Raw genomic sequence first — 27881 nt, forward strand, 5'->3', positions numbered from 1 at the left:
CCCCTTTTACAACACTAATATAATTTTTTCTCTTTATTTCTAGAGACATTTAGGCAGACAGGCATGAGGGTTTGCTCAGATTGCAGGTTTCCCTGCAGTGTAGGATACTGTTGACTGTATTTAAATTTCTTTTTAAATTTTAAATTTTTAAAAAATTTTATTTACAGTGTGGTAACAGGCCCTTCCAGCCCAATGAGTCCGTGCCGCCCATTTTATACCCAAATTAACCTACCCATACGTGTTTGGAATGTGGGAGGAAACCGGAGCACCCGGAGGAAACCCACGTAGACACGGGAGAATGTACACACTCCTTACAGATAGCGACGGGAATCGGACCCCAATCGCTGGCGCTGTAATAGCATCGCGCTAGCCGCTACGCTACTGTGCCGCCTGCTCTATGCTCTATGGGTGCTGAATGCAAACTCTACCATGTACCAGATCAGGAGGAGGCTTCAGCAACCATAGGCAGTGCTGAATGCTCAGGTCAATGGCCAATATACTGGTCTTCTTTCTGTAGCAGTTCACTGTGTTCAGCCACCATGCCAAACCAAAGGAATGCAACTGCATGACAAGAGCTAACCATGAATGGAACTAATGGAACTAATTCATAACCCATGACATTAAGAACCACACTGCCAGAAAAAGCATGAGAAAGCAGGCCATTAATCAGCTGCAGCAGCAATTTCACTGTAGTTTCTACAACTTCAATTCCCTATTCACCAACAGCTCCATAACCCTTACTTTCAAGTGTAACTGACCACCAAAATGCCCTCCAGGAGACAAAAAATAAAACCAACACAAGACAGTCCAAACCAAATTTATAAATGAAACTGTGCTACACAGCATACAAACAAAAAATAACCACCCCTTTACTTCATTTAATGCCTATCTTCCATGTACTTTACCTATAACACAGCCTCTAATTTCCTGTGGTAGAAACTTGTAAAAGGCCTTTCAGGATTACCTCAAGAAATTATGGGTTTAGAAAGTTCAGCATTAAACTGCATCAGCTAAACACAGGTGGCAGCTTTCTGGCCTGGTTGGCTGATAATCAGTGCAATGACAATGGGAGGACACAAACTGCTTGTGCAATGACAACAGACTCTTGGTTTATAGACCCACAACCATTATCACACCCCTAAAGCAGCTGTCAGTTGGACGACAGATTGCTGTGCTCCGGAGGCACATGCTGGCACCTTTGACCACTTTATCCACAAAAGTTTGAGCCTGCAAACTGCTTGTGTTACAATAGCAGCCAAAGTATTGACCATCAGATCAAATCTCACACAATTGTCGTGGTTGCTGGAATTCAATCTTTCCACATAAATACTGTGGCTACAAGAGCAGGTCAGAGGGAGGGTATCTTGCTGCAAGTAACACATATTCCGACACCCTTTAGCCTTTATACTATCATCTACAAGGCACAATTAAGGAGCATGATGAAACACGCTCTACTTCCCTGGACGAGTGCGGTGTCAATAATTTTCAAGCAGCTCAACTGCAACAAGGACAAAGAAGCCTGCTTGATTGGCACCCATCAACCTTCCTAAATACTCATGCCCTCCACCACTGGTATACAGTGGCTACAGTGTGTACCATTTACAAAATGCACTTCAGTTACATGCTTAGGCTACTTTGACAGAAACTCTCAAACCCATGACCTCTACCAACAAGAAGGACAAGAGCAGCTGGTGCATGGTAACACCACAATGTGGAAGTCCAACTCCAAGCCTCCAATCATCCTGATTTGGAAATATCTTGCTGGTTCATCATCATCATTGGGTCTAAATCCTGGAACTCCTACCCAAGAGCACTGTGGAAGCACCTTCACCGAGAGAACTGTGGCAATTCAAGAAGCTAACTCACCACCATCTTTTCAAGGACGATCAAGAAAGGGCAATAAGTGCTGGTATTGCTCGTGACAGCCAGAACCAAAAAAAGAATTAATTAATTCAAGAAGTCTTCAGTACAGTCATGCAAAATGTGGGTGCCTGCTCTTTCCTACACTTAATTATTGTTCAGTCTTTCCGTTGTCAGATTCAGAATGCCAGCAGCAGCTTTATTCCTGTAAGAGGTCCAGGCTAATTTTAAGAATATGATAAACATACATATATAGTGATAAGCAAATTTTGGACTGCCTGCTGATACATAAAGCCAATCAACAGGACGTTTAGTGCTGGTTGCTGGTTTAAAAGAACATGTAAATAAACATGGGAATGTGGTTTATGCCACATGGGTGCTGGCTTTACTTAATGACAAAAACTTCACTGCTTCTCCCTCTCCACTCTCCAACTAAACTGCAGGTCAATCTGCAAAGTAGAAAGCCTGTTTTTTTGTTGAAAATACAAAGCCTGGTGGTTTTAATTCATACAATGCTCTCTTTCTCCCAACAGCTATCAAAGGATGTAACTCATGCTCCCTGGATGCACAATGTAACTTTGATGGGAAAAATTATAGCTGTATATGCAACCAAGGATTTTCAGGTACTTTTGCATAGCTGTTAAAGATTACTTTTCATATTCATGTAGCACTGGATTTGGTGTTTTAAATGCACTATATAAACTATATGCTGGCAAATCTTTCAGTGCATAGCCTTTAAGTGCAAGTACATTATATAACAATGCATATTATCGCTAAAAACACAGCTACCTGGTATGTCTATTTGGACAATAAAATATAATTACCACGTTTTGCTGATATATTGCAAGAGGTATGCCCAAACAACTAAAAACAGGAAGAACCTTAACCTGATAAGTTAGTGTTCCAATGTCTCCTTTCAAAATGAGTACTGCGACAGTATCATCAATGACAAGAAAAAACAAATCACCAATTTATTGTTCAATGATGTGATGTGAGGGTTCCAACAAACCACCCAACTTCAAACCTCAACACAGCCATAGTCTCTATAGCCTAAAGTCAGAGATACAAAAGCTACTATGGACAGCATTTGACAGAGAAGCCTTATTAAGAATGATGTTAATGATAGTCAAAACAAAAATTTTCCAACAGGCAGAGTCAAAGTTGAATCAAAGAAAGATGCTTGTGGTTTTATCTCCAGGATGTTACTGCAAGAATGTATCCTTGCCCAATTACATTCAGCTAATTTATTAATAACCTTTGATCCATCACAAGGCCAGAGGAAACTATTTGCTATTAACTTAAGAAAGTTAAAAAACTGTATTCACAACTGCTCATAAACAGCAGATGTGGTCTACAACAGAACACAGATAAAAGGCAAGCTTAAGTTGACACATGGAAGATAATGATTGAACTATATAACAGCCACTTTTATAAAGTCCAGGCAGTTTCCCTTGACCTTATATGACAACAAAATCAATTAAATGGATCTGTTTAACAATAGATCACCCCTTATTTACTTCTATTGCCAAGATAAACAAAAGCAACAATAGCGAGCTATGCATTCATCACTTCTAAACTGCATATTATCGTCACTTGCTCCTTGTTGCCTCTTTGACTGGTGGATCTCTTCAGAATCAGGTTCTTTTGAAATTCTATCTTAAAATCTTAATAATAACTCATAAATATTGCAGGATTGCTTGCTAGATGTTTCCAAAATCATTTTTCATTATTTCAGAGCAATGTCAGAGGCAAAAATAATTCTTTGATGGCTTTTTAGATACAATACTGCATGGCTATAGAGTACATTTGTCCATAATAGCACACAATGCCTTTTAACCTGGAAATAAAAGCATCTTTTATGAAGGAATTCCACTGTTAATGACATATTAATGTATTTAATACCAAAAATATTAATGTACAATGACCAATTAGCATCTGCCCATAACTATATGCATCTTTGATTTGCCCAACTTCAGGAGATGGAATGACCTGCACTGCACTGAAAAGCCCGTGTGACTCTTCGCAATGCCCTCCCTCATTTTGTAGTAATGGAGGGACATGCGTAATCAGTTCTGATGGCTGCAAACCAGTCTGCCAGTGCCTCAGTCAGTACAGTGGGGAACGATGCAACCATGCAGTACATCGGTTTGCCGCAGAACCATTGCCAAGTATGTTAATACGTCTGATATACTGTTATGAATCCTATCAAATGTTTGAATCGCCCATCTTGCAAATAATAAGTTGACCTTTTAACCTTTAAAAGAACTGATAAGTAATTAAAAGCACTCAACCAAAGCAAAGACTTTTTTTCTTGAACAATGGTACTTGCCATCTTCTTTCTTATCTGCTGTCCTATAACATCCATTGAAATCAACAAGGCTATTGATTGAACCTGGTGCAGGATTTAAGAGGCAATTCTTTTTCCCCTCTATTCATTTCTTGGAATATGTATGGTCTTTAAGGACAAAGTAGTTTGTCAGGATCAGAATATTTGTTCAAAAATAATAACTAGTCAATACAGACAGTAAGAATTGCTGTCAGTTTCACAATAATAATCATACAAGCACCGAGTTTTACAAACATTACATTGCAGATTTTATGCCAAACTTCATTTACACTTTGAAGTACATTTGCAGCGAAACTTCAAAATATTAATTATGGAATGTTTTGATATTTCTGTTTTCAGCTATGCCTAAGAGATCAGTCAATATTACATTGAGGCTACAAGGTGTGAATGTGTCTGTCCTGAGCACAAGAAACAGCCCAAATTACATATCCCTGACTAACATCACCACAGCAAAGGTGTGATCCAATTTTATATTGTGGCTTAATACTTGTATTCAATAGGTTTGGATCAGAGAGCATATGTGTAAGCTGTTCTAAGAGTTATACGTAACATTTGCTCATTAAGAGTATTATACCAAAAAAATAATTAAAAAAATAAAGAACCTAGCAAATTTTCATTCCTTTAAATTCTGTCAGATTGCCATCCAAGTGGAAAGGTTGAAAATTTACCTCATAAAATGTATATTGCACCAATGCAAAGTAATTTTGATGCATAAGATACACAATTGTTAAATACAAGTTTAAATCAATGGCCTGGATTTCCTAGCAAATGGTAAAACATTGTTAGTGAACTCTCTATCAAGAAAACTGCTCTATCAAGTTCTTGTAATCTCAAGCATCATCAAATTATCAAACTGTCTAAGTGGCCAACATATAGAAAAATACAAACCAGGAAGCAGGACTCAAAGTTTTCATCATTTCATGAATTATCATAGTTTTTAAAAAGTTATTTTTAAATCTCAAGATTCAAACATAAAACAGATTATAACCTGTAAATCAAAAACAAAAAAGAATTATTTTAATATCCAGTGCATTTTAAAATATTAACTTGAAGAATTACCATTTGATAAGCAGTAATGATGGCTATTATATCATTACATCTAATGCAACATTTTTAATGCATTTAAACAATGAAGTTTGTTAAGACTAGAAGTTCTCATGAATTCACCAAATACTGGAAATTTATGCTGGAGGAAGCTGTGAAAAAGCAGAGCCTCATGAAGGAGTAAGAAATCACTGACAAAAGTGTGCATGTATGCACACCATCTATTTCATGATGAAATTAATTCCGTTGTGATGACAATCATGAAAAGCAAGCCATTGTTCCTGTTATCTTAAGATGCCAATACTAACAGGTGCTGGTATCCTAATACAACATAACCCAAAGTTTTTTTCTCCCCCTCAATCTCCAAACACACCTCAAAAATTTACTCGTGAGCTGAAAAAGAATACAAGTATAAACACAACCTGCAAATTTCTCCAAAAGGCTGGTAGAACACTTTGCCCAGGTAGCAACACTTCCCCCCTCCCCCCACCCTAGATATTTACTGCTAAAGTACTCATGATTTGTCAAGGTATTTAAACAGGAGCCTATCTTTTACAAAATACTGTACTTTTAAAATACCTTGTTTTTTTTTCAGCACCAACATGACTTCTTCACTGGCATTGGCTGGTTTCCTCTTGCTGGTGCCAATCCAGCTAGGTGCTTCCTAAGTATAGACCTGACTCAGAAAAGTGAGCAGAAGCTGGGTTGGACAGATTGACATAGAGAAGTCCTATCATACTCTTTGATACAAACACATCGAAGTGTTTTATCGGAAGAATAATACTTAAAATAATGAATGCATTTTCCTTAAATGGGCAGTATTTTCAAAACAATTCCTGCTTCCCAGCTAAAATAGAATATAGAGAATATTTTAATTTCAAAATCTTTCTGAAAAATCTTAATTGTGTCATTTGGAAAAATATAATATGCTTAATTATATGTTTACTTAATATTCTAAACAATTGTGGGAGTTAAAATTACTAACAAAGTGCAGAGAAATGATAATATTTAAATAGACTATCCCCGACTGAGATCTATAAAATTATGATATATCTACCAGGGAAAAGGTCTTTATCCTTTAGCTGGTTGGTAACTATGGGGCACAGATTGATAGAAGGATTGGAGGGAAGTCAAGAAAAAAAGTTTAGAAATCAATGACCAAAAGGGTGGTGCAGAGAGAGAAAGAGTCGTTGCATTTAAAACAAACTTGGATGAGCTCTTGAAGAGTCATAACCTGCAGGGCTATGGACCAAGATCTGGGAAGTTGGATTTACCTAAATACCATTTTTGATTGGCATTATCACTAACGAGCCAATTGGCCTCCTCTTTGCACACATTTCAATGGTTCTACACATCCCCTTACGTGTATCTCTACAAAGACAACCACATGTTTGTTATTAATATCATGTAGCATTATTTCAGTTCACAATGTCTTAAAGATTCCTACGGAAGATTTATTTAATTTTCCTTATTAATTTCTTAGGTCTACGGAATTCTGTCCAAATTAGAAAGATTTGCCAAGAATTCAAAGCCTGTTTTTTGGTTGGTATAGTTGAAATCTTGATCTGAAATTTACTTGTTTATCTTAAAACCAAACAGTGCGTTAAAGAATAAAATGTTTCAAAGTTACCTATGATTTAAACACTATTTTAAATTCAACCAGTAAGAATAAATAATAAGTATTTAATCAGTAAAACAAATGAAAAATATTTTGAATGGCAGAAATCTGAAATAAGAATAGAAATTGATGATTATAGCATTAGGTCAGGCAGCAGCTGTGGAAACAATGTTTCAGGTCAATGACTGCAAAGCTGGGAGGTTAAGGATTTAACAGTGTTGAAGTAAATTCAAAGAAAAGGCAGGAAGGAGAGTTGCAAAAACAGAGGAACATTTGAAAAGGTAGAAGTCAGGGATTAAATGATTAAAGAAATGATGGCGTAATGCTAAAAAAAGATCTGTTGCTGTTAATAATATTAGCTTCTTGCTCTCAGAAGAGCATTCTTTCCATTGCTCTAGATAGATAGAATTCACTGGGATTGTGTTCCATCCAAATATGGAAGCATCTGGCTGATGTGCCAAGCCTTTGGTGGTGGATGGGAACAGAGCTCATGGCAAATCTTGGCCTTAAAGGACAGATGAAAAAACATGGAATGCTACTGATATAAAGAGATCTTAAAATCTTGCTCATATCCAAGTACTGGCAGGCAAACATTGAGTTTTACATTGTGTAATTATCTATAGCTTGTTTTGATTTAACAAATATCTATGTAGAGCTTTCTGAAGGAGCTCAAAACATATGTGCTATAATGTTTCTATAGCACTTGTACTGACATGTACAATTCTTATGGTTAGTCCTGTAGCTTTCTTCAACAATTGCCACAGTCAATTTTGTGATAAATCTCTTATTCTGTAATGTTTCTGATAAATGCCACTTACTTGCAGTATTAAATTTAAATACAATACAGAAAAATAACCCTAATGTAATGGGAAACAGAAGATAACATTACTTTTCTTTGTATGTTACACACCAATAGGTCACAAGGAGAAACAGTAACTGCTGCTGTTGTATCATCATTCACCTACAATGGAAACAAGGCCATCATTGATTATCTGAACAATGGATTATCCACTGCAATTCAGAATGCCTTTAATAACCCACGTCGGTTTAGTCGAGACCTGAACCCTGATAATATTTCTTTTGAACATTTACGTACAGAGGACATTAAAGATGTGACTAAATGTAAGTGAATGATTTTTGCAAAATACAGAAAATCCCATCAGAATGGTCAGAGTGCTGAGCAAGTGCTAGATGATACTGCATGACACATAGTTCATAATGTGTTTTAAAACTTCACACGATTTTAAAGTAGGTTCTTTGCTCTCCAATCAATCACCAGGCACAGAAAATGCATATTAAACCCAATAATAACACAATCTTAAATAAGGTCTGCAAAAATTTAAATGAATCCCCAAGAATATGCAAACCTCTAATGAATGAACTAATTATAGAATCACAGAACAGTACAGCACAATACAGGCCCTTCGGCCCACAATGTTGTGCCAAACTTTAAACCTCGCCTAAGACTATTTAACCCCTTCCTACCACATATCCCTCTATTTTAAATTCCTCCATCTGCTTATCTAGCAATCTCTTGAATTTGACCAATGTACCTGCCTCCACCACTGCACCAGGCAGCGCATTCCACGCCCCAACCACTCTCTGAGTAAAAAACCTTCCTCTGATATTTCCCTTGAACTTCCCACCCATTACTTTAAAGCCATGCCCTCTTGTATTGAGCATTGGTGCCCTGGGAAAGAGGTGCTGGCTGTCCACTCTATCTATTCCTCTTAATATTTTGTACACCTCTATCATGTTTCCCCTCATCCTCCTTCTCTCCAAAGAGTAAAGCCCTAGCTCCCTTAGTCTCTCCTCATAATGCATACTCTCTAAACCAGGCAGCATCCTGGTAAATCTCCTCTGCACCCTTTCCAATGCTTCCACATCCCTCCTATAATAAAGCGACCAGAACTGGACACAGTACTCGAAGTGTGGCCTAACCAGAGTTTTGTAGAGCTGCATCATTACTTCGCGGCTCTTAAACTCGATCCCACGACTTAAGAATGCTAACATCCCATAAGCTTTCTTAACTACCTTATCCACCTGTGAGGCAACTTTCAGGGATCTGTGGATATGAACCCCCAGATCCCTCTGCTCCTCCACAATACCCAGAATCCTGCCATTAACTTTGTACTCTGGCTTGGAGTTTGTCCTTCCAAAGTGTACCACCTCATACTTCCCCAGATTGAACTCCATCTGCCACTTCTCAGCTGAGCTCTGCATCCTATCAATGTCCCTCTGCAATCTTCGACAATCCTCTACACTATCCACAACACCACCAAACTTTGTGTCGTCTGCAAACTTGCCAACCCACCCTTCTACCCCCTCATCCAAGTCATTAATAAAAATCATGAAAAGCAGAGGTCCCAGAACCGATCCTTGTGGGACACCACTGGTCACAGCCCTTTAATCCGAATGCACTCCCTCCACCACAACCCTCTACTTTCTACATGCAAGCCAATTCTGAATCCACACGGCCAAGCCTCCCTGGATCCCATGCCCTCTGACCTTCTGAAGAAGCCTACCATGTGGAACCTTGTCAAATGCCTTACTAAAATCCATGTAGACCACATATTCTGCAGCACCCTCATCAATCTGCCTGGTCACCTCCTCAAAGAACACTATCAGGCTTGTGAGACATGATCTACCCTTCACAAAGCTGTGCTGGCTGTCCCCGACCAGACCATGATTCTCTAAATGCTCGTAGATCCTATCTCTAAGAATCCTTTCCAACAGCTTGCCCTCCACAGACGTAAGGCTTACTGGTCTATAATTCCCTGGACTATCCCTACTACCTTTTTTGAATAAGGGGATAACATTTGCCACCCTCCATTCCTCCGGTACCATTCCCATGTTCAACGAGGACTCAAAGATCCCAGCCAACGGTTCAGCAATCTCTTCCCTCGCCTCTCGGAGCAGCCTGGGGAACATTCCGTCAGGCCCCGGGGACTTATCCTTCCTAATATTTTCTAACAGCTCCAACACATCCTCTCTCTTGATAGCCATATGCTCTAGAACATTAACCTTACCAACACTGTCCTCAGCGTCAGAGGCCCCTCTCCTTGGTGAATACTGAAGGGAAGTATTCATTGAGGACCTCAACCACTTCCACAGCTTCCAGGCACATCTTCCCACCTTTATCCCTAATTGGTCTTACCTTTATTCCCGTCATTCTTCTGCTCTTCACATAAGTGAACAATGCCTTGGGGTTTTCCTTAACCCTACTCGCCACGGCCTTTTCACGTCCCCTTCTTGGTCTCCTCAGCCCCTTCTTAAGTTCCTTCCTTGCTACCCTATATTCAAGAGACCTATCTGATCCTTGCTGCCTACACTTTATATATGTTGCCTTCTTCCTCCTAACTAGATGTTCCACCTCTCTTGTCAACCATGGTTCCTTCACCCTGCCGTTCTTCCTCTGCCTCACCGGGACAAATTTATCCCTAACATCCTGCAAGAGATCCCTGAACAACGACCATATCTCCATAGTACATTTCCCTTCAAAAATGTGATCCCAGTTTACACTCGCAAGTTCTAGCCTTATAGCCTCATAATTTGCCCTTCCCCAATTAAATATCTTCCTGTCTTCTTTGCTCCTATCCTTGTCTATGACAACGCTAAATGTTAGGGAGCGGTGATCACTGTCCCCCAAATGCTCACCCACTGAGAGAACTGTCACCTGATCCAGTTCATTACCTAATACTAGATCTAATATAGCATTCCTTCTAGTCGGCCTATCAACATACCGTGACAGGAATCCATCCTGGACACACTTTACAAACTCTGCCCTGTCTAAACCTTTGGTACTAAGCAGGTGGCAATCAATATTTGGGAATTGAAAACTATTGAATGGTGAATGGTGTTGCTGTAGTTATTTAAGAGAACAAAGATGGAAAAAAAAATCTATCTCCCCCAATTTACTATTAACCTACGTAGAATAATATGAATTTCGACAAAAATGCAAACTCCAAGTAACTGTAAACATTGGATCAACTTTTATAAAAAGTGTCATTAAAATCTGTCAACTTTTGGGGAAGAAAATAAGACCTACATTGACAAGAAAAAGGACGGTGACCAAATAAATAAATCGTGGATCTGGAATAAACTGCCCAAGAGGCAAACTAACTGCATCTATCACTAAATTGTAATAAGAATGCAGACCAGCATTACATATAACATGATAGTAGAGAAAGAGCTGACCTACTAGTCATTGATACCTATCATTGGTTCTAACAAAAGATTTTTTAAAAAGAATTTAGGAGTAAAACAGAGTCATTAAAATCAGCTCAAGAAAAACGCAAGCAGAATTACACAGTGGGTATAAACAATATCTTAGCCTTGAACTCTGAGTTAGACGTTGTTGAAGGGAAATATTTCAATCAGCCCAGCTTTCGAAGTTAAATTAATGAGATTGTATAATTAACAAATTTACAAAACAAAGGCTGAAAGCAGATTATTTAAAAAAAAACTGTTGGCCCATCAGTTGCTGCTTTGACCTTCTGGTTGGTAGATTAGTTTATTGTAACAACAGACTCGATTGCACACTAGATATTGGTGTCATTGCCAAAAGTGCACTTCGCTTCAGTTATTGGATTTGTAATTGGGTAGAGTACATCAGAGGACCTCATTTTGCATATTATATGATCTCTCCCATGAAGTGAGTGAGTGCCAATCTCAGGACTGTAGAAAAGATGGCAATATCTAAAGCGGATTTGTAATTGGGGTCACCAAATGACAAACACAATTTTCAGGCCACTAACGCCAATATCTAAAATTTGATTTGTGTAGATTGCTGTAGAACATTATAATATTGCTTATTAATTATCTTTGATAAGTTCTGAAAAAGCATAAATCAGGTTTCTCTGAGGATTTTCTTTAAAGATAATTGGTTTGAGCATGAGTATGGGCACACTTTTGTTTAAATTAGTAAAGGAAAATATGGCCCCAAATACACTTGTTTTCTTCTTACAGTATCAACTGAGGATATGCTGAAGTACTTCAGCTGCAATGGAAGTACTTTTGTTGGGTACATACTTGAATGGAATGATGAACAAGGGGCAATGTGCCAATCCCCCTGTGAGTTGAATTACTGTATGAATGAAGCAGAGTGTCAGCATCTGACAACTGGAGCTTTGTGCAAGTATGGAATAAATTTCTTTTTAAATAATTAATATTTTTAAACATCTGTAGTTCTTTACAAAATTATATATAAATTACACTTTAGATCTTTTTTTGCATACTGTTTCGTCAGTTCAACATAATACAACAGTATTATAAACAGACATTTCAAAATGCCTTCATATCATACCTAATGATTAATTTGCTGGACTAGAATCTGGAGGACTGGAGTGTTGATCTGGAAGCAAGAGTTCAAATCCTGCCATGGGAATGTGGGAACTTAAATTCAAGAATAAAAACCTAGTGACCATGAAACTGCAGGATTGTTATGAAAACTCGTCAAGTTCACTCATGCTTCAAGGAAAGAATCCGCCATCCCTACCATTCTACATGACTCTCATTGTGACAAGCTGTCATCGTTTTCTTTGACTATGTGATTCCAGACCACCAACATAGTTAACTTTTAACTGAGTCCTCAGTTCAGGGGCAACTAGGAGTGGGCATTAAGTAAAAATATATATCATTGCTGGTCTCCTTAAAATACCTCCACAAATTTGAGTGACTAATTTCTCATTTCCGTTTTAGAATAATAATTACTCTCTCAGCACGTTATCTCATAAATGCTTTCAGACAATGCTGAAAAATAGTAAAACAAATTCCTACCTCCATAGAATTCATTCTAGCCAGCAGTCAATTCAGTCAGTGTCTCTTAATCTTTCCTCATCCAGTAGGTCTATTAATAGTGATGGGGGAAGCAGGAGCACAAAGGGTTAACCTACAATCAGAGAACAGCAGCAGTATACACCTATTTTTAGTTAAATATATAATGGTGGGGTACTCAAGATAAGAAACAATGTATTCCACTGTAAACTATGGATAACTATAATCAGGCCTGCAGACCCAAGACATCGTAGCACTCTACAAGAATGTACCTAGGTATCTAGGCTAGCTGCAGGGCAATTCCCATTGTAAATAAGATAGCTCCAGAGTGTTCTCCAAGAATCCCTCCATTGTAATCTCCACCTGATTAGACCAGTAGCAAACCCTAGGTGATGAGGCCTGGTCTTGAGACCACCAGAGAAAGAGGGATTTCACATGAATTGATCATGCAGGAGCAATGATGTCAGAAGTGAGTAATCACGTGCTCCTTTGTACCTGACTGGCTCAGTGCCTGTTAATGAATGTATGCATATTAGGTGAAGATGCTGCACCTTATCTTCAAATAAGTGCAAGAATACCATGCTTGGTACAATCTAAGTGTATGTGGACCGCATCTAGTTTGGTGAATAACCCCTCCTCCCTCCTGCAGTTGCAAGGCTGATCGAAATAACACACATCTGCTTGACTAGAGAATGGACAAGTCCGGATGATCTTTGTTCCACAACAACGGGCAAAGCCAGATATAGTTTGTTCCTCCAGTGAGTTTAGTCTGGCTCAGAGTTGACAGTTCATTATAAATGGATGCTTGAAATAATGACTATTTTCAGGCAAAACCTTCACATCTTAAGAAATGGTTAAGATAGCCTCTAGTTATCCAGTTCTTTATACAGTGCCCAATAGAGTAGACATCACATTGATAAAAATGGTATTACGTACAGTAAGAGTACATGTACATTCCTTTGATTTTGTGAAGTTCTTTGATACCTGATGTATAAAATAAACTATGCAAATACAAATATTATTTCTTTTATCAATTTACGCCAGTTTGCTACCTTCAGTGCTCATGTGTGTCTATACTCCTAACGGCAATTTTCCAAACATCCTTTTGAATGTAAGCAGCATTTTTTACAGCTGTTTAAGAAACAGAATTGGGAATACGATATTCAACAAGATCAAAATAACTGATGTACAAGCCAGAGAACCATTTACAAGAGGCAATACAATATCATGTTCTATTTTTGTCCTGTTCTCTTTACTTTTCCCTCCTTTGCTCGTGAGGTCTAACTCCCTTTTTGTTTTCATAATTTCTTCTCAGTTTCAGTAGTTCTAGTTTCATAATCCTTTGTTATTGATAACTCTTAATAACTTCATAGTTTCTGCTTCTACATCATAAACCACTTTGCCTTTATAATACAATATTGCTAAAATTGAAAAACCTCAAGTTAATTTAACTCTGTAGAGATAGCTAACCTGTGTTCAGCTCTTACCACTGTGTGTATTTATTTCCAGATGCGTTGACAAGACCATATATTCCAGTTATGGCAATCGCTGTGAACAGCTATCCATAAAGTTGGGCCCCTTTTTTGGCATCCTATTTGGAGCTTTGGGCTTCTTGCTGATAGTATTTTCTTTTATTATATGGAAATGCAAACCACCCCAAAAGGGAAGACGCATAAATGATGTTAGCAGGTATGCTATTGGTTCACATTCCTGAAATTGTTGCAAAAATGTTTTCTGAACGTAGCTTGTAATCTTTGCTCTTTTGAGTGCTGTGTACCTAAACACATTCTCCATCGTTCAAATGAAGACAATTAAATGGTATTGCTACTGACTGCATCAACTAAGTCAGTAGTACTTTACAACAATTTGCATCTATGGAGTACTTTCAATGAGACAAAAAGTGGGCATGCAGGAGGCTTGGAAGTATGGAGCTATTTTAGATAAATGGATGAAACTGAATAAAGATTAATTTTAGAAATACATTCTCAAACTGTATGCAAATAACCTTGGAAGTGTAGTTATATCATTCCAATGTCTCAAGACATACTCTTTATCTGGTTCGAAGTACAAATTGCTCAGCTAACTTTGACAGAAGAATAAATCACTGAACCCAAATACCATTCAACAACATTTTCACATTAAGTGTATTTTTCTTGCAGCAAAGAAAGTTTAGAAAATAAAGAAAGATTCTCAGCAGTAAAGAATACAAGGTAATGTAAGTATCTCAGCGAGAGCCTTACAACTGTGGCTGACCTACACCACAAGTGCAAGTTGCCTTCACACAGTGTAAGGTTCCACTTCTGACTTCAGAATTGTGTTGCACTTACACTAAATTTGTAGGCTGAATGCTTCTTATGGTCCTCTGGGATTCTGACATATTCTAATCCTGATTCTAAGGGATCCTCCTTGTCCTTACCATTATTATTCACTCACATATCTCTAAATAAAAACATTCACAGATTAATAAACTCTGTGCATCTCCAGAACCTTGCACTTCCTGGTAAGATCTCCAACAACTTGCAATTACTCCACAATCACGTTTGTTGTCCTACCCAGTATCGGATTTATAGACCATTCTGTTTCTATCTGTACAACTTAAATTGTTCCAAGCACCACACCTGAAAACATTTCCATGCTCTGCTCACCATACACTCGTGCGAACCAATCTGTGTCTTTTAACAGACATTTCCATGTCCATTTTTGTGGTACTTCCAGGTTTGGATTTTAGAAGTGTATTTTTACTTCACAATTTCAGCAGTTCTGTAATAAACAAATATAACATCACTATTCATCTTTCTGAGCTCTCATTGCAAATCTCCATCACAGCCTGGTTCCGGTTTCTAGTTGCCCAGGGGTTGTACTGTGTAATATTGCTTTAAAAGCTTGACATTCATCCTTGATGCATTGATATCCCAATTTACCTTGGTGTCTCTGACCCAAATCATGTTATCTTTGCACCTCGCCCAACCTTCCTTCTGTTTCTTCTTTTTGTATCTTCTGCCCAATTGGAGAGGGGAGAAGAGAGAATATCCAGGGTGGGTGGGGTCTTTAATTATGCTGGCTGCTTTACCGAGGCAGCAAGAAGTCTAGACCATGGTTTCCGTGATGCGCTGGGCTGTGTCCACAACTCTCTGCAGTTTCTTGCGGTCCCGGGCAGAGCAGTTGCCATACCAAGCCTGGATGCATCCAGATAGGATGCTTTCTATAGTTCATCCATATAAAAATTGACGAGGGTCAAAGGGGTCATGCCAAATTTCTTTAGCCTCCAGAGGAAGTAGAGGCGCTGGTGAGCTTTTTTCTTGGCTGTGGCATCTACGTGGTTGGACCAGGACAGGCTATTGATGATGTCCACTCCTAGGAACTTGAAGCTCTCAACCCTCTCGACCTCAGCACCATTGATGTAGACAGGAGCACATGCACCACCACCCTTCCTGAAGTCAATGACCAGCTCTTTTGTTTTGCTGACATTGAGGAAAAATGTTGTTGTCATGAAACCATGTCACTAGGCTATTTCCTTCCTGTACTCTGAGTGATCGTTACTTGAGATTTGTCCCACCATGGTGGTATCATCTATAAACTTGTAGATGGAGTTAGAGCAGAATCTGGGCACACTACGTGATTAAATAAGGAGGGCTGAGGATGCAGCCTTGTGGGGCATGACTGTTGATAATAATGGTGGAAGTGTTGCTGCCTATCCTCACTGATTATGTCCTGTTGGTTGGGAAGTCAAAGATCCAGTTGCAAAGAGAGGTGCAGATGTTTATGTTAAGGTAGAGACTAAATTTAAGGCTTAAGAGATTTGTAGAGTTTGTATTCATCACAAAAACTCAGCAGCTTAAAGAGAAATATATGTCACCAAATCGAGGAAACTCAGGTTGGGCAATGAATGCTGCATGGCAAGATCCAAAGAAATTAAATAGTTGTACAAGAAAAGTGTTCCAGGGAGAACTTTCATGGTATTAAGTTTATCTAAAACTGTGCTGGCGCACTGCAAGTAAAACCATAGGAGATCTTTTAATATCTAATTAAGAAAACTTGCAATAAATATTTGTTGTACCTGACAAGTAAGCTAATTAACTTAGATAGGAATAAATCAAGACAACTTATATACAGAAAAGAAAATTCAATCAGACAGCAAATCTGTCTGTTTCTTACGTTATTTCAATTCCTTCGCTTTTGCTGTCAAATGACATTTTCTTTAGTTGTTATTTAGTTTTAATTCTTATGAAAACTGGGTAAGAAATAATTAATAGTTATTAAACTTCTTACTTAATAGTACATACTCATTTAGTTGTTGAATAATAAAACTTCAGGTTGAGTGCTATATTGGTTAATTCCACATCCCTGTGCTCACAGTAAGACACGATTGCAGGTCAGGCTGCAGCAGTGCAATCTTCTTCAAAGTTCTTTGCAATCAAGGATGGTTGGTTCTGTGGGTTCTGAGGTTACTGATGAAACAAATCCTCTGCTTTCTCTGACCTATGTTCCCTGGGTGCACAGGAATCACTGAATCTGCAAGGGTTGCCTCAATTGTACTTCTGTTTCTTTTAGAAAAATTAAAAGACCCTCTGAAATGGGAACTACAGGTAGATCAAGATAACATTGAAGAATCCAACTGTGTCCTTTTGTATTTTGCTCAAAGTGAAGCTATGGTCAACAGGAAATAAAAGACACGTTAGAAGAATAATATACAATTTTTACATGCATCAATTTTTAACCTCTAAATCAAGAATACTTTATTATAATATTTGACAATGTTTACAAAAAATCACAATTTCAAATTAACATCTCATCAAATCAATGTATGTTTAATATTAGCACTTTAATTTTTGTGAAAATAATACAATTGTAATGAATAAGATTTTATTTAATAAAGCAAAGCGGAATTTATTTTTATGAAGTAAATTGAAGGAGTTGTTTAATATTCTTAAGGAAATGATTTAAAAGGTATTTCTATATAAAAATTATGTATTGCCAAATGTTTAAATAAAATATGGCCTAAGGGATGGTTACATGTACAGAGCATTCATTTAGTACATTAGGGTCCATGTGTAGTGTCATGTAATCTAATTTATATGGCATTTTACAGCATTACTGCCATAGGATGATGGATTGTTGTAGATCAATTGATAGGGCTGAATGGAGTTGCACTCAGACTCAGGATTGTACCGTCAATAACCTTCACTAAACACTTTCCTTTGCAAAACTTCGTACAAAAAGCAATCACCAGGGCATTTAATAAACCAGTCTCGATGTTATGAATCAATAATTATGTATTTCTTATTCCTTTCAGGAGTAAAGATGCATGTCCACTGGATTAAGGTGTTTTATGTTGTGTCATATGCAACACAGTAGGTTTACCACCAATGGTTTTTATAGCACAAGCTTGGTTATCTGTCATGTGCTGGTCTTGACAGGTGCTGCTTATCAAATATGTTAGTTAATCGGTTTGACAATGCTCCAAAGTCAGTTCAGGCATTCCCTTGGCACTGCCCCACTGTCAGTCCAGCAACTTCCCCTGAAATACAGATTTGGAAAGTACTGGAAATCCAATATTTTCCTGTAAATAGTCCCCCTTTTTGGACATCCTCTGATCTTTCTTCACAGATGCCCAACACAATGGTGGGAATAAAGAATAATCTGGTTTATACTCTGCTAATAATATGTTTATTAGTGAGTCAGTAACATTGAGACTACAGTCTCAAAATCAGAAAGAAAATATTTGAGGCACTGATCAGCATTTAAAATTTGACTGCTCTAATATTGGTCAAAATATGGGTGCAATACTGAACTAGCCACACTCACTACTAAGCAATAAAGAAAAAAGCACCTTAATCACATTCCCTGTTGAGGACTTGCTGCTAAAAGCATGGTGGTAAGGCCCTGTGCATGGCAGTGCCTTCTACTGGTAAATTCCATCACAATTGTACGGGATTAGGTAGGGGGGTGGTGGGGCTAGGGAGTGCAGAATAAACTCTGCTCTATAAATTGCTGAAAAACTAGAATATGCTCCCATATTAAGAAATTGTTACGAGATATCAAAATACCATTTCTGACATCAAGAACCATTCAAAATTTTAAAAGTTAAGTTACATATTTAAAAAAATAGAAAATTAAGAAAAGCAGGTAAAAATTTAAAGACATTCATTAAAAATAATTTAAATACAAACTGAAGCTTTCAACCACCCTAAATCCCTGCAATTTCTTTCCAATGGGGTGAACCACCTGCTTCAATTCCAACCAGGACTCCATCAGGAATCAAGTATTGACCTGCAGTCAAGAAATCACTGGCAAGTAGCTGTCAACTGGATTGGGACGTTAGTACTTCTGAATTTGTCAGTGCTGAATTATTAAAACTTAGGCAAGAAATGCTTGCAGTTTTGCAGAACAGCATTTATTGAAAAAATTCCATACCGGAATTTTTCTGGAACTGGGATAAATCTAGCATCATGCCTGGTACAAATGGTGATTGTAGATGTGGAAATCCATCACCTGAATCTCAGGATATCGCTGCAAAGGATCCTCAAGGAGATCCTACTTCCATTTATCTTCACCTACTTTAGTGATCCTTGCATCAATAATGTTAGAAGTGAAGGTGTTTACTGGTCGCTATACATTAGCCCGAATCATATTTGAGTACACTCCTGCGCTACACCACGGTCACACTTACCTTTTACAGCCACAAAGTTGGCACTGCTGTGGCTGTCCTATGAAGTAGATTGATCCACAAGCAGCAACGAGGCCTCCAGTGGCCAAACCCAAGGCCTAGTAAAGGTCCCTGGAGACCCCTGGGCTCCCCTGATGTCTTACTGACAGCTTCGCTCCAACATCTCCAAGTATTTCAAACAATCAAAAATATTTAGAAACAGCTGAATTAAATTAAAATTACACAAATAAAAGAACAAACCACTAAACTTCTTAATAAAGATTGATGACCTCATTTAAATGATCTGCAGTTGACATAAAACCAGGGGATCAGAAACAAAGCACATGCAGCCCCTCAGCTCAACGTGATCAGCAACCACTTCTGGATGCAATGCTGAATTCAGTAGCACAGGCGGAGATTGGATCAGCTGCATTTGATTTCCAGCACATGTAGTACTTCTGCACAGGAGAGCGCAGATGCAGAAATCTAGCACAACAATTAGCCATTAGGCCGAATGTTTTATTTCAATCCTATCTCCCCAGATATGTGAAACAGTCTATGCTGGTACGCAGCAAGATCTACACAACAAAACGTGAGCTGGTAAGTGACACATAATATGCAAGGCACATTCTTCTCAGGCAGTCCCTCAGGATTGAGGATAATTGAGCTTATCCAGTTGTGTGGACTTTGAGGGGACTGATCAGGTCAATGTAGAACTGTATTGTGGGAGAGGCCACTAACATTGGTTTGCTTATGCTTCCAGTGAACGTAGAGGATTTTGAAGAGAGAGTATTAGTGGTAATCTTTTCAGTGCCTTGAGATGCCTGAAATCTAGGTCTCAGAAACATACAGGAGGGCAAGAATCAATGCTGCCCAGTAGCCCATGAGTTTTGTACTAGGTTTGAGGTCTTGATCTTCAGATACCCTTTTCCTCCATTGGCCAACTGCCATGCTGGCACATTGAAGGAAGCTGTGACTTCCATCATTGATGCCTGCCTTCAGAAAAGTGAGCAAGCCACGTCAATGCTAAGCAGCAACTATCTCTAATAAGACATACATTACTATCAAACCTCCACCTTTAATATTGTGAGAGTCAATATCAACCAGTTACATAACTGGATCAGCCTCATAAAAATACTGGAGCCAAGAGCAGCTTAGGTGCCAATGACCAGTGATTCCCCTGATAGTATCTCAAAGACCTTCTACCAGATATAAGACACAATACCCTCTTGCTTGGACAAGTACAGTGCCAACAATACACATGAAATTTGACAGTATCCTGTACAAAACAGCACACTTATTTTTTCCACCCAGTCCACCACTGGTACACTGTGGCAGCTGGCTATGTGATATTTGTGAGAGAATGGTTCATACTCAAAGCAATTTAGAAGAACTAGAAGTCTCATCAGCACAAACAAGATTCAGGGAAAAATTTAGAGGGTAAATTCCTAGAGGCTGCTTCTTCTAGCTGAAGAATGTATAAGTTGGTAAAGAGTTCAGTCATTTAGAATTGAGATGAGAAATGTTGCAAATCTTTGGAATTCCACCCCAGATGGCTGCCAATTCTTAGCTGTTAAGCACATTCAATGCCGAAATCAATAATTTTTGGACACTGAGAACCGGTAGTGTAGCGGTTAGCACGATGCTGTTACAGCGCCAGCGATCAGGGTTCAATTCCCGTCACTGTCTGTAAGGAGTTTGTACATTCTCCTGTGTCTGCGTGGGTTTCCGCCGGGTGTTCCGGTTTCCTCCCACATTCTAAAGACGTACGTGTAGGTTAATTTGCGGTTTAAAATGGGTGGCGCGGACTTGTTGGGCCGGAAGGGCCTGTTATCACACTGTAAATAAAATTTAACTTTAAAATGACAATGTAAACTTAAGCCACAGGATCAGGCAACATACTGAATAACTAAGCATGCTCCACCTGTCATATAGTCTACTTGTGCTTATAATTTGTAAGGTGCAATGCAACAACTCTTCTAGGCAGTATCTTCCAAACCCATGACTTTTATCACTAAGGCACAGGGGAACTCCACCACCTGCAGGTTCCCCTCAAGTCTCATGCCATCCTCACTTGACAATATAATTGGTGTCACTTTATCATCACTAGGTCTAAATCTTGAAAATTTTTACCCAACAAAACTGTAGAAGTATCAATACCACATGCCCAAAGTTCAAAACAACAGCTCCCCTGCACATTCTCAGAGCCAAAGGAATGGGGAATAAATGGTATTTTTACCTGTGATGCTGATGTCCCACAATTGAATGCAAAATACTCAAAAGATGCCTTAGCAAATTTTTATCTTTTTGCACACTATCTGTAAAAATTGCGAAGTCAATTTTACTTTCTTACACATCGTTGCTTTCTTCAAATGCAAGATCTGTTTAAACTGATGAGACATTCTGGAACAAAGACAAATAGCTTCAAAATTTAACATTCCATATTCCCAAAATTATTGAAGTTACAGTGCATATATTTTAAATTAGTATGGAGATTGCTATCTTCCTTCAGATACTTCAGGCTAATACACACAGTTAATTATTTCTGGCACAACCCCATTCTTTTCAACTCTATAAAGCCAGGGTACTTGGATGACAGTCTGGTCTTGATTGGGATGGATGCTGCTTTAGCAGTCCTGCTGACTAACCTCCAGGAGAGAAGTGATGGATGGGTGCTCCACTGGTTACATGGTTACTAAAAGGAAGACAAGGTAGAATTAGATAATGTGCTGCAGCGTTCATCTGACTTACGACAGATAAAATTTGGTCTGTGTTAATGCTCCTACGATTTACTAAATCTCTCTCAACCTCCACAATTCCTAGCTTCTTGCCATTTAGAAAACACCTTGATTCATCTTTCTTAGGCCTACTTTGCCAATTTGAACTCCATCTGATCACTCGCAATGTGTCAATGCCACTTTGCAATTTTCTGCTTGCATTTATATTACTTGCTATGGTGCTGCCTTCAGGAAATTTCCTCATTCTGCCATTTATAAATACAGTAAAAAGCTGAGGCTCTTGTAACCATAGAGAGTATTTATTACTCTCATTCTTCCAAACAGAGCTTATAGCCATTATCCTGCATCTCCCAGGCAATTCAGAAACCATGTCAACATTGTCTCCAAGAACATTTATTTGGAACCTTCAGTTTCTTCTGGAAATCTATATCTGGATTGGAGTGTATTAAGTATAAGGAGAGGTTAGACAAACTTGGATTATTTTCTATTATATACTTCTATCAGGTTAACCCTGATTATGAGAGTCACAGATTTCCCAGGATGGAAGAGGCATAGGTTTACGGTGAAAGGGGGAAAAGCTTAAGAGAGATTTGTGAGGCAAGATTTTTTTAAAAAATAGACTGGTAGGTGCCTGGAACATACTGCCAGGGCAGGTGGTAGAAGCAGACACGATAGCAATGTTTAAGAGGCATTTAGACAGACACATAAACAGGGAAGGAACAGGGCCATACAAAGCAGGTGCAGGCAGATGGGATTAGTTTAATTTGACATCCTGATCAGTGCAGATATGGTAGGCTGAAGAGGCTTTTTCTGTGTTGTTCTGTTTTATGTTTAATCAGCATCCACTGACACCATCACCTCCAATATTTGGAGCCTCAAAAAATTAACTAAATGAGATAATTTGTCCTTTACAAATCCATGCTGGTGCTCTCCAATTTATCCTCTGCATCGAACATGACATCACTTGTTACCCCCATCTCTTTTAATATGAACTTGTATCTCATCTGCTAAGTTGTTCTCCCCATAGTCGTCATAATTGTCTACACTTTGAACATCACCTAAAAACTTATATACATCTCCAATACCGAAACCTGAATAATTGAAGGGAAATAGTTAACTAGTAATTCAATCCGAACACCAATCCAACAGATGCCACTGATAATTGGCAACAAGGGGATTCACCTGAGCCACTGATAAAGCTGGCAAAATCTTGGTTCAGGAGACACTGCAGATGCTGGAATCTGGAGCAACAATCAAACTGCTGGAGGAACTCAGCCGGCCGGTCAAGCAGCATCTGTGGGCGGGATAGGAATCATGGACGATTCAGGTAGAAACCCTGCATCAGGACTTGGTTTAGCATTTCATATAAATAAGTGCCACTGACAATGACTTAAGAATTCTGTGGTTGCTGTAGATATATTTCATATAAAGTCATCCAAAACACATTTGAACTACCGTTCCTTAACACATGTAATTGTACAAATGTGGTGCCAAATGATAGCTCCCTACTCAGCAGTGGGCCAAAATATACATAAGACATATATTTCAATATAAATAAACTCATATAAGCATTTTATTTCAGAAATTACAATGATTTTATTTTATGAGTAAAACAATTTCACAATGTTATAAACTTGCTGTGTTTCTCACCATGTCATAGGTTCTCCTCAGACTGGTTTTGCGTGCAGCAATAAACTATTTTCTCCCTTTCCCAGTTCACATTATCAAGGGTTCCAGATATGACTGCATACAAGTTAGCTTCTAAAAAAAAATCTCAGAAATAAACTTGACACAAATTTTCAGTACAGTTTCTCAGAACATCCTAACAGCAATACATTGTCTGAATGTAATGTTAGTACATCTTATCACTGCTTTTGGGCTAGAGGAAAGATATTCTGATACTGTGTTAATATTGAAGTAATCAGCACATGGATAATGGAAGTTTTTTTACATTAATGTAAATGTTATGGGTGTTGGTACACAATTATTGTTTATTACTTGTGTCTGAATACAGCAACAAAGTCCATTAGAGCTAATTAGACTTTTCGTATCCACAAAGACGTGTGAAAAACACCATCCAAAAATAGAGGTGAAATGGGAGAAACGTTGCAGCAATGTACTAGTGGCCCCATTTAATTCTAAGCACTGGCTTCATGTGGATGAATACTACACTGAAATTGTAGTTAACCACAAATAGAAATGCATGAATACCTTACAAATATTCACAGAACTCAGAAAAACATATGGACAGTTTTTTTTTCTATAACAGAGGGAATTACCTCACATTTCAGTACAACAACTTTTATTTTTTTTGTTTTACAAGGATCCAACAAGACCTGAGTTAACACTACTTTTTTTTCCAAATGTAGCATTATGACAATGTTGCAATCCAAGAAATGCTGAGTACAAGACATGCAACAACTGAACTTCTACAAAACAGATTGAAAAATAAACTTTATACAAATGTGCAGTGTTCATTTTCTCAGAACCCCTTCCCCCCTCCCCACCCACATGATCTCCATACTTAGATGGTACAAATCACATCTTCGTTTTAAAGCATACCCAGAATTGGTCATTTGAGCAACTGTCTCATTGATTCAACTGTAAAGGCCATTTTCTAAGTGATTTTTCTGATTAGGCCATTAGATGGCATACTTAAGGCCCAAAGATGATTGATGAACTATCATTCTCTAGCATAAATTATGTGTTGCATCTGGCTTGATGGGGCAAGATAATATGCACTCAATCATACTAACTACACTGCTGGTAGTTAGAATGCTTCTAAACATAGGTGAAGAAGTTTTTTTTAGCAGCTCCAGTATAAGGGTGCTAAAATAAAGCTAAAATCTTGAATATCGGAACACAAACAAGCCCGTCTAGATTTTATTTTTTTTTAAAAGTTCTCAGGCAGGAACTGCTCTGTGCATAAGGTTGTTTCACTTCAGGGGAGGATAACAGATTACACAATAACAGTGAATGCGAGGAAAATGCTAGTGATCAACTATCCGACCTGAAGCATGTGGTACAAAGGTAGGGTTCACCAAAGCTGAAAGGGAGAGACAGGGACTCAGAAGGAACATTGTAAAGACTGACCATGTGATCTTTTACCTCCTATTCTTTGATCCAGATTGCCTTTGGTCATGGTACCATACTTAGACCAAAGAATCACTGAGAGAATTTAAGATTAACGAATAAATGAATTAAATATGGATTTCTCAGCCAGGCTTTGTCCTGATGCAATGATTCTTTCACAGATTAATTATGGAATAACTTGTCATAAGTTATTAATAACAGCTTCCATACAATTACATTATCGAAATGTGTAGTACTGTAGAACATATTGTAACAACAACATTTTTGAATAAATAAGGGTGCAATGCTGTTCTAATTTTGTTTCTGATGAATGAGTGTTACTGCAGTCCTCAATAAGAATAGATTACCACACAGTTCCCATTTCTAAAATATTCCAAAAGTTTGTTCCGACTTGCAGAAAATGCACCCCCTATTGCCAGAGTGTGGCTTTGGACTGATCGGAGAACCTGGGCAGAAATCTGCAGATAGTTTATCCAATCTCCAGGCTAAAGATTGAATTACAATGGAATTGACATTTTGGTCCATCCACCCTCTTAAATGGACCGAAACAAACTCAAAATAAAATTCAGTAGAAATCTGACTTTCTTCTGATCTCTCAGTTATGAGTAGAGCCAGACAGACCAACAGTGGAACCTGAAAAGTCTTGAGAATGGTCCATCCAATTTCTTTTTCGAATCACTAAGTTCCAAAACAGGAATCCAGTAAACTGACTGGTTCTTAAGGTTTCATAACAGCGGATGATGATCCTAAGTTATATGGTCCAGAATTAAGATCCACCCACAACATCCATCGTTTTAATTTGGTACTGCTATCAAATTTAAACTTAGGGGAAATTTCATAAAATTCTTTGTTAAAACATTTACAGAGGGTGTCAAAACAACTTTTATTGTAACACTGATGGTAATCTGGATCCTGACGAAAAATAATTTAAGTTGCTGCATAATCAAAGACAAAGTAGAACAATATCAAAAGCCTAATAGAAGAAAGGAACCTTTGAAAGGCAGCTATACTGGAATAGAGGCCAAAGCTGGTCACAAAGGACAAGGATGATACCTGTAAAGGATAGAAAACTAATAGCAGTGTTTGAATTTCGTTACAGTTTATGGAAAATAAGAAGATGGAAGGTCAATGAGTGTTGAAGTAGTCATGTCTGGAAATGGCAACTGCATAGAAAAGATTCAGCAGCAAATGGGTAGGCCAGGCAGTTCCAAAGATAAAAGCAAAAAAGCTTTAAATAAGATAATGGATAGGATGCTCAGCTCAAAATGAAAAGATTACTTTGAATAATTCATGTCAATTTCAAACTATTGGTAACAAACCACTTAATCTATGTGGAAGGACAGCTAACTGATTTGATAACATCGAAACCCAGAGGAGCATTGAGAAATGGGTCAGTGATGATTTCATTTGTATTATGTTAGAGTGTCTAAGTAGCACCACAATGATATCGTGTCTATGAAAAGAATACAGGTTACTTTATGATCTTGAGCTATGCTTTTCCCCAGACTCGGTTATTGTCAGTTTAAATATCACCAATAATTTATTTGTAATATGGATAAAATCTTATACCTCCTAATTCACACTCCCCAGTGTTCCCCATTTTTTTTGCTATATCATTTTATCCTAGTAGACAATCCAGTAAGTTGCAGTACCGATGTACAATCCCCGGCAGTTTTTAAATTTGCAAGACCATGGTTTAGAAAGAGGGGTCATTTCCACTGAGGTCATGCAACTTGCATCCATCTTTTCTTAGACTCATTACTTGTTTTGCTATTGACTAGGACTAGTTCTTCACATAGTGAACTAACAGAGCTAATCAGAACTTTTTTCGAAAATGTATGTGTGTTGAAGTACCCTGTGGTTTTAAATTACAATTTCAGCAATCTTAGGCCTTGTGCTCATACTATGGCCAATCCCAAAACTCAACTGTAATATGTGGTCTTAAACCTATTATTCCTATTTATAGATTTGATGAGAACTGCAGCACAGGGAATGGGCACTTAAATGTACCATATTACAGAAGAGGAAAAATAGTTTGACAGATTTAGCATGACTAACTTAATACCAGGTCTCAATCAGTAAAGGTCATGCTAATAGCTTTCAAAAATATGCATCCTTGAAGAAATCTAAAATGGGTAAACTTTACCTGGATAGGAAATTCAGAATGTTAAACTCATTCAACTGTCTTTTAGGAAAACAAATTAAATAATTATTAGAACATCAATGTGACAAATTTAATGCAAAATATAAACACAACTGCAATCTACCATCAACTTGTCAAATAAAATTTATATTATATATATTTTATATTTATATACAGAAGGCTGTTGGGATTACCGTATGCCACAAAATTACATATCTTTTCACCATGAACAAAACAAACAACCTGTTGCTTTTGAAGAATACTGCTATTGAGAAGTGGATTCCCACCTACCAGCAGGACCACAATGCACAAATAGTGCACGAGTTAGTTAGTGACAGTCATTTGATATCCTTTTCTTCACAAAATATGCTTTGAAAATTCTGTCCAGAGAACACCTGTATTCCACAATCCCGACGACATTGGAGCAATTATCCAATACGTGTCAAGTTTGTTTTCTCCACTGTGAAGCTTGTCATCGCCTGTTGGTCAACAGGAAAAAATGGTTAGGTCGTCTCCCTGTGTAGCCTGAGCTCTTGGTATAGTTTAATGCTTCCCAGTGATGTAGATATAATGCGCATTAATCTGCTGCTCCATTTAAAGATGCTGACACCTTTTTA

The 27881-nt window shown here is 38.0% G+C and overlaps 1 protein-coding gene across 1 annotated transcript in view; it reads right to left on the minus strand.

The window, feature by feature from the left end:
- Positions 1-23599: 23599 nt before the first annotated feature.
- Positions 23600-27881, minus strand: part of LOC127571670 (activated CDC42 kinase 1-like) — a 115454-nt gene continuing 111172 nt past the window's right edge. The window contains 1 exon segment of the mRNA XM_052018257.1: positions 23600-27743. Within this exon segment, the coding sequence (XP_051874217.1) occupies positions 27737-27743 (7 nt within the window). The 3' untranslated portion in view covers positions 23600-27736.

Source organism: Pristis pectinata, chromosome 6, assembly GCF_009764475.1.
Source record: "Pristis pectinata isolate sPriPec2 chromosome 6, sPriPec2.1.pri, whole genome shotgun sequence".
Classification (NCBI taxonomy): domain Eukaryota; kingdom Metazoa; phylum Chordata; class Chondrichthyes; order Rhinopristiformes; family Pristidae; genus Pristis; species Pristis pectinata.